At 34.9% G+C, this 9,279-nt stretch overlaps 1 protein-coding gene across 1 annotated transcript; it reads right to left on the reverse strand.

Annotated features, from left to right (window-relative positions):
* Nucleotides 1-8,050: 8,050 nt before the first annotated feature.
* On the reverse strand, nt 8,051-9,007 carry LOC119520828 (olfactory receptor 1030-like). Its single transcript, XM_037818728.1, has one exon. It carries the CDS (start codon nt 9,005-9,007, stop codon nt 8,051-8,053), a length of 957 nt encoding a protein of 318 aa, XP_037674656.1.
* Between the last annotated feature and the right edge of the window lie 272 nt (nt 9,008-9,279).

Below are 9,279 nucleotides of genomic sequence, written 5' to 3' on the forward strand. Positions count from 1 at the left end.
TGAACACAAGAAGGTGCTCTGCAGAACTTAAGACCTTTTCACATGCTAGGGACCATAATTCTTGGAAGAATGATGTTTTGACATCTACGTATGTGTGTTTATGTACACATATAAAAATGCAAATGAATATTTTAAGTACACACACACACACACATATATGGATGTTTAGTTGCTTCAATGTATGTATGCATTTTTGTTAGGATTGGGTAGTGGGTATCTTGGTATCTTTTCCTTATCTCTTACTAGAGAACAATGAAATGCCATGCTTTACCCTTCTATGTGTTGATGTCCTATCCTTACATTGTTCTTTCTTTAAAAAGAGTCTGCTAAAGTGTCTTTGTACTTCCTTAACCTTTAAAAATGAATTTGTGCTAAAATGTTTCCAGTGTCCTTAGTATGGATATTCATCTCACAAAATCAACTCATAGGTTTTGGAACTGGGAAGATTTAACTTAAAAAATTACAATTGTGCTACATATAAGCTCTACAATTTTAGACAATTTACTTAATCCATCTGAGCCTCAGTATTCTCACCTGTAAAATTTTGTTGCAGGGTTTTCTTTGAGGATTGAAGGTGAAAATGTATGTAACATTCTGACCATGTGTGAGGCACATAAAGCCATCCCAAGACTTAATTTCTTCTTCTTCCTTGTTTAATCTTTAGAAGTAGAAGTTCTAAAATCATGGGCCTTGGTACTTATATAATCAAACATACTGCTTTCTGTGTAGTCATTTAACCATCTCAAACCTCATCTTATTCCTACCAAATAAGACAGAGAATTGCAAGTGGGAATATTAACATTTTAGCTGGTTCTCAACATACATAGAATACTCTGCCCTGCCAATAGGTAACAAGAAAATCAATGGGCCTGCAAAAATAATAATTGAGAGAAATCTTTGCTTGAGTTTATAAAGTTGATTTCTTTTCCTTATGACAGTTCTTTAAAAAAAATTCAAGGTAAAATAATCACTTCTGTCAATTAAATGGTCCCTGAAGACAGTCTGGGGACTTCTAACATGAGAGTTAAGTAATGACTTAAGCATCTCTCCCATGTCAGCTTCTTCATTCCTCTTGGTAACAACCTTGCATACCACTTCCCATGCTTTGCCAGACATGATTGTCACTAATCACTTTATTACTCAGCAGAAAGAGCCATATTCTAAGGAAAGTTAATTATGCACTCATTTCACTTGGACACCAATGTACAAAGAGCATATTTTATCACTTGGTTTCATTGCATTAAGCATCCATTTGAAACAAAAAACTTGTGAGATATTTTTAGGACTTTTTGTTTGTTTGTTTTTATATATTTTTTTGTTTTGTATTGAAACAGCAAATTAAAGCAACTGGGGAAACCTAAATTATGCAGATGATTTGATAGCTGGATAAGTGGAAAATACTCAATATAATTCTTTAGCTGGAAACTGTTTAGTATAGTCTTCAATAGCCAAAGGGGGAAAAAAAACCTGTTTATTAAGGTCACTTCAGTCAAGCAGCCTTGAGTTATTCTAAGCATGAAAACCCTTGTTAAAATAATTTGCTGTTGCTCTAATCTCAACAACAACAAAAAACTTATTCTCTGTTCCCAGGATCTTTCCCAGCATTGTCTGCAGGAGGATAGGGGGAATACCAACATATGGTCTGATAAGCAGCACCTTCTTGAAAAACAAGGTTGAATGAGTTATAAGGTCCAAACAACTCTTCTCACTCTCAACTGGTCTTGGAGAGGTCCCCCCCCCCACGTCTCTACTTCCTTTCTGAAGCATCTTCAATAGACTCACCTTCTCACCAAAACAAGGTGAGTTATTCCTCTGTTTGATGTGGGATCAAGTGGACCTGACTATTTAAAACTGTGTTTTCTAGTGGTAACAGATTGAGGTAGTTTCCACAATTCTTTATTTTCTAAGCTACTAATATCCTTGCATGGTTTAAAAGAACGTACACCTAGGTACCTCATGGGGGAGTTTGGGATACACAATAAATTTTGTGAGACCTTACTGAATCTCAGCTATGGTCAACCAGTTGGACATAAGAGGGGATTTATTCCCACACACTTTAGAACATGGTAATGGAGAATTGGGCAGCATAACCCTGAACCTATAAGGAAATGGGGTGTTGTAACAGTAGCAGAGATGTAGGAACAGATCAGTAACCAATTCATGTGGTTCTCCTAAATTTAATCCCTAGATTTAAAAAGAGAGTTTGAAATCTTGTGAGGCATAAAATTGGCCAGGGCAAAAGAGTCATTTACCGGAATGATAATGTTGGCTTGACATGCAGTCACTGCCTCCTATGGTTAAAAAAAGATTCACAGGATCTTTCTTTTTCAGGTACATGCTGAAGAATGATTGGTAAAATATTCCTTTCTTGTCATTTCTTGGGATATAATATGTAAAGTCTGCACTAAACACGACATTTAGTCTACACCAAATTCAGTCTAAATATGTTAGCTATGCAGTCCAGGCCCTCCTTATCTGACTCAGTTCAGCCTCATCTCCTCTCACTTTCCCATCCATGATTGGTCAACCAGGCATAACCAAGCTATTCCCCTTTGATCACTTGGGTCCTTCTTTAGGAAATGCTGATGCCCCCTTGTTCTAACCATTGAAATTCCTACTCAACTTTCAAAGCCCATCTCAAGAGTAACCTCCTCTGGGATCTCAATTTAAAAGCCTTGGTCAGAATTAATTTTTCTTCCTCTGTTTCCACAAAACACTTTTTAAAAATGCTACTATTTCACTTATCCTAGCATGTCACATGTAACTGTGGATGTTTCTTCCTGATTATACATCACTTTTCATAGGCAGAGACTATATTTTACTCATCCTTAAAACTGATACTACATTGACAATGGTAGACATCAATAATTATGTATTGAGCTGATTTATTGAAATGTGAACACAAAAATATGAAAATCATTCTAGGAGTTGAGGTGTGAAGCAAGAGCTAAACTGTCCTTGGCATGGTCTTACCCAGGTAGAAGCAGACTGATATTAAGGCCATTAAATAAGGTAAATCACTAGGAAAAATCCACTCTGTTCTAATAGCTCCCTCACCCAATACCACTGGAATAAATAATGATTACCTGCAATTCCAAAATCATTGGCTACTTTCACATATGTACTTACTTTCCAATGTCATTCATCAATCATTTCTAATGTGTTCTTTAAAGCTCAGGTGAATTAATTTGGCATTGAAATCATCATTAGACAACTACTTGTGGGATGTTAGACAGAGGAGTTTATAAGCAGAAAAATAAAGGTTTCAAAATGGTGTCAATGAAATATACTTTGTAGCCAAAGTTCTATAAAATTAAGCTATTATTCCTGACTAGTGACTGGATGTTTTTGGAAAATTTACTGTAAAAGACTTCTTTGTGCTGTTCAAATAAGGAATCATTTTCCCTCAAGAAATGCAAATAGCAACAAAAAATATGATGGTTTACAATATTCTGCCATGAAATCATGCACAAACAGGAAACTTCAATTTATTTATGTGGTAATTCATTATGTTTATGAATTAAAATGAGATTTACATAACAATTCTATTTCTGACCTCCTCATACTTTCAAATACTACATTCTTTCTCTTTGTATATATTTGGGGGTCCAAAAGGAGGGTTACAAACATATAGGGCAGCAACTATTTTAATTTTGCTGATGACTCTTTCAAGGCGCATGCATTTTCCTCATTGCCTTGCAGTTGTTAAAAGACAAAAAGTAGAGATGTTCTTCTGGCTTATAAAAGTAAATATAAACTTAATACCTATATGCTCCTGAGCACATTGTAGCAGTCCAACATGGTGTATGGTAAATATGGTTTTATTTGGTTGGAGCAGTTGCAAAACGGCAAGACAGGATGATGTTCCATGTTGCCAGCTCTTGAGAAAACAACTGGGATGTAAAATCAGCCTGTATTAAACTACATATGTAAATAACAACAACCATATGAATCTGGAACCATTTGGACCCAATATTGTAAGTGGAAAGCAGATGAATCTGTGAACCTGATTGTCACAGACTGTAGCAGGGACACCATATTGAGTAAACAGGTATGTGACCATGTTATACTGTTCAAACAAATGGGTTAAGGGAATAGTCTTCTCAAATAAAAAATTCACCAGAATTTGTGTGATTGGCAGATTGGTGAAAAGACAATACAAAGGTGTGATCCAGAGGGTTAGGCCCAAGACTTTTACAAAACAGAAAATGCAAATTATTAGAAACAAGATGAAGAATGCAAGCTGCAACTCTTGAATACTGGTCAACCTCAGGAAGCTTAATTCCTTCTGTCTGGTCTGATTTATTTTGAACATTTCCAGATGAGTTCTTCTCTTTAAGCAAATAAAACAGACTGATTATACATGAAGAAATTATACACATTTAATATTCCATATGTGCATTTTATATAATGTCTTCCAATTTCCATCATCTTACAAGATAGATACATATATACACATAAAATTACAACATATTATAATCTCCAATTTTTAAAATCTATTTTTTATGATGCACTTACTCTGTAGCAAGCTAAGCAATCCAGAAACAATCGATTTCAAAGCAGTGTTTCTGACCTTGTGGTATTTACAGTATCATGGGAACACAGGCCTTAATAAAGTAACAAAACCTATAGTTATATATTCTACAAAGAATGAGAAGTACATCAAAGGAAATATGCAGAAAGTTAAGGCAGGAAATTTTACCTCAGATATGTGAGGTAACTATCTAGCTAATGATGAACAGGAGTTAATATTTATTAAATGAATGCTATATTTCAGCCATGATGCTAAGTGCTTTATATGTTTTAATACAATTCCTATACACAGCAACCTATGAAATAGTACTATATCTTCATTTTATAGAGGAAGAATCTGATGCAAAGTAGAGTAACTTGCCCAGTAAGTCTGATTCCAGTGTTCATGCCTATAAATATCACTTCAACAGATAAATGAAAGAGTCAGGATCTGACTTCAAATCTCACTTTATTCAACAAGTTGGATTTGTTTTCTCTTAGTGAATTATATTATTCAGTTTGCATGCAGTTGTAAAATACCTTGTCAACAGCGTTTTAGAAAGACAGAAAATGATTGTGTATGTAATATGACTGTTCCATTTGGTAAAATATGGTGGAACAGTATACTATGTTCAGGTAAAAACAAACTTTGAAGGAGGAGAAATTTGAATGTCTTTCTGAGTTATGCGATTTTAGACTAATAATTAAACTGGAAGTCTCCATTTTCTTATCTTTAAATTGAGATTATAAAACCAAACTCATAGCACTATTGGGAAAATTAAATCATGCAACATTTATTTTAAAATGCTTGAATTTAAACAACCATTATCATTTATTTCTCTCCCCTTTGTCTTTTCATATTTGTCTGCGTCTAAATCTTCAGACATCCAGCACATTCAAGAAAGTATCTGATTTATGAATAAAGGTGTTAGGCTTATGGCATTGTCATTCCCTGGACAATTTGGCTATAAATTTTCCATACAGAAACAACTATTAAATTGCTGATCTTTTGTATGGATAGGAGGAAATATTACAAAATATCCTATCATAATTACTGAGTCTTAGGGAAGTATAAATCACTTTTTTCCTACTTTCGCCTAGACTCTTCCCTGATCACATTACTCAATTTGCTCAATACATACATAATCCAGCAGAATTAACTTTAAAAAGAGAAAAGCATGGATTTAGGGACATCTTCCTAAACTCTCTCATGAGAATTTTGTCAATAATGAGGGAATTTTTCTTTAATTTTTAGGTAAAAGTCAGAGTCTACTGAAATAATTCATTAATTCAAAAAAAAAAAAACATTTTTTTGAGTACCATTATTCTTTGTACAGTAAAATGCAATATGAACTACAAAACAAATTATCTTACAAGGCTGATTGTGTAATTCCAAAGAACTAGTTGATTCATGGAAGCACTTGTTGTAATCCTTTTTTTATCTTGAGCTTGGGTGTACATGCAGATAACAATTGGTTGCATATTGCTGTGATCAGTCAGAGGTGTCCATATCATTTTGGGTCACATATTTCTGAAAAATGTTATTGGCTTATACCTAACATATTTTCTCAAGGGCATTTTATTTATTTATTTACTTTGGTCCATTTTAAGACATTTCTTTTTTCTATATTAGCCCACAATGGAGGCATTTTGTTTAGTTCCAAAATAGGGATTGATTTATTATTTAATGTTTCACCCATTACTGAACTTTTATTTGGTGGCAAAGACTGTGCTCAGCTTTAAAGTTAGAAGCATGGACTGTGAGCTCAGAAAATTCAGGATAATAGAAGTACTAGTTTTTCATAATTAAATATGCATATATATATTTAAACAGAAATCAAATAAGTTATTAATTGAATGTAAGAAATTAAAAAAATAGTTATTTGTATCTGTGTTTTGACAGAATTTGTGGACTATCTGACTCTCAAAGGTAAAACATTTGAATAACAAAGCTTAGTAAAAGATATAGAAATAATTATATGGAATAATATAGAATGAATGAAACTGCAATATTACCCTGAAGGAGATATGGAGCAGAAGCCAGCTCTAAGGTAGAAAATCTGCTTTGAAAAAAACTAAAGAAAATATTTTGATTAGGGGAAGTGAAAAGAACACTCTACCTTTCCCTTTTTAATTGAAACTAATATCTTCTATGTGATCACAAATCAGTTCTAACACTTATTTTGTTCGGAACCTGCCTGCCTAGTCTGATAAAACATTGTTGTAAGAAATATAGGTGGAGTGGATGGTGTACAAAGAATGACATTCTTGTCTAGGGAAAGCCTCAGTCCAGTGCCTCTTTCCTAAGTTACAAAAGCACTTTCATATTCTTACAGTTTAGCACTTAACATATTATACTGAACTCTCTCCTAGCATTTTCATTTCTTCTAAAAACTCTACAATCCTAGAATCTCTTGAAGATTCCTCCTTACTAGCGATGGTGTTTGGCTTATTGTGGATGAACAATAAGCATTTCTCAACTTTGCTCATGCAATACAAGTTGAAGATCACCAGAAAAAGTCTTAAAAATGGCTCACCTTGTTTCATTCTAAAACTAGACAAAAAATGATTAATTGTGGCAGAGGACAGTTGAGGGTACAATTTGAACTGTGGTATAAATATCAAATATCTGGCAGTTCCTGAAAAGTTGATTAACAGGGCAGAGATGAGGAGAGGCATGAAGGACTACAGACCCAGGAGTATGAAATGTCAGTGATAAATTCTACAGAAGTCCTAATTTCTTCTGAGGTCAGCTGTGCATATTAGTAATAAATATCTTTTGCCTACCTCAGATGTTAAAAATCTCTAAAGGAATTCTTTGAAAGTTCTGATTCTGATTTCTTGATGTGGCTGAAGAAGGAATGTGTCTTACTGAGAGTGACTCTCACAAATGGGGAGAAGTACATGGGTGGCAGTAATGGGCAAGGAAGTCTCATCATAAGACCGCTTTCCTAGAGGTGACAGCAAGTCTCATCAGTAGTTGTGGTCACTGTCTTCTTAACCATGGGAGAGAAGTACTTGAAGAGTAACTGCTACAGAATCATAAATCACTAAATACTAGCTCATGATTGTCAAAATGTGTATTATTTTTGTGTATGTGTCAATAAATAGACCTGTATTTGTAGATATATAGAAAATTTAGAGAAACTTAGGAAATAGTTAATAGTGGTAATTATAGGGAACAGAGAATGGGAAATCAGGGCAGTAGAAAAAAAGGGGAATCTTTCCATTTTTACTTTGTGTCCTTTTTTAGAGATAGAATATTTTGTTATAAGAATTATAAATTTTATATTATAAAACTAAGTAGAGCAATTATTCCCAAAGTCTACATATACCCACACCTTGTCCCCACACATGCACACATATCTCACATGGAAAACTATAAATCATCTGTTCCTATGTCCTTTATGAGTTGTCATTAGTTATAGTTTCTCATTAGGGGTTTAAATTTGACTTTATTATAAATGCTGTTAAAGTTTGATCCAGTTCTCAAATATAGATCTTTTATTTGATTTATAAAGTAAGATGCACTGTGATTTTATTTTGAAAGTGCACTTCTTGTGATCAGTTTCCAAAATGCTTGTTTCACATCCTTGTTCCTCAGACTATAAATGATGGGGTTCAACATAGGTCTTACAAAGTTATAGAAAACAGCAATGATTTTGGATTGCTCCACTGACTTGTCTGTGGGAGGTCTAACATACATGCAGAACAGGGCACCATAGAACACAGTCACTGCCACCAGGTGAGACCCACAGGTAGAAAAAGCTTTGCTCCTGCCTTCAGCAGAATGTATCCTCAAGATGGCAATGAGAATGAAGATGTAGGAGATGAGGATGATGAGAAGGGAGTTGGAGAGGTTAAATCCTGCTACCACAAACATGGATGTTTCCTTAATGAAAGTGTCAGAGCAGGAGAGTCGGATGAGGGGTGGGTCAGCACAATAGAAGTGATTAATGATGTTAGAGCCACAGAAGGTCAAGCGGTATGTCCACATGGTTTCCATCAGGCCACTAAGAAACCCATAGACATACGGACCAGCAATCAGTCGAATACACATCTCTTTGGACATCTTGCTGCCATAAAGCAAAGGGTTACAGATTGCCATGTATCTATCATAGGCCATCACCGCGAACATATAATATTCAGTAATCACCATGGCAATGAAAAAATAACACTGGACTAAGCAAGCAGCATAGGAAATGGTTTTCTTCTCTGATAAGAAGTTCACCAACATTTTGGGAGTCACATTAGTGGAATAGCACAAGTCCAGGCAAGACAAACTGGCAAGAAAGAAGTACATGGGAGTGTGGAGGCATGAATCTATCCTGATCAAAACCAGCATCCCAAGATTACCCCCCACAGAGATCAAGTAGATCACCAGGAACAGCACAAAGAGGATGGGCTGAAGTTCTGGATGATCCATCAATCCCAAGAGAATAAATTCAGTCACCAAGGTGGAATTTCCTCTGCCCATTTTCTTAGATACAAGCATTGTTCACTTAGATAAATTAAAATAAATTAAGAAGGTGAATGGGAAGTCAATCATATGCTTCACCTCTCTGTCTGTTTCTTCCCTGCTCATTCACCCTCACTTACTGATATTACTAGAGATAGACTAAGAATGTAGTAGGTGGCCCAAGACAGCTGGGTATATAATGTGCAGATGAATCCTAGAAAGAATAGCTGCTGTGACTCCCACTTGTTTAGAACAGGGGAATTATTACTTGAAATTTATCTAAAAATGGATTGAACCATCATCTGCCA

This window comes from Choloepus didactylus, chromosome 26, assembly GCF_015220235.1.
Source record: "Choloepus didactylus isolate mChoDid1 chromosome 26, mChoDid1.pri, whole genome shotgun sequence".
NCBI lineage: Eukaryota > Metazoa > Chordata > Mammalia > Pilosa > Megalonychidae > Choloepus > Choloepus didactylus.

Coding starts and splice junctions, on each gene's coding strand:
- LOC119520828 (XM_037818728.1), bottom strand. CDS start 9,007: ATGCTTGTATCTAAGAAAATGGGCAGAGGAAATTCCACCTTGGTGACT.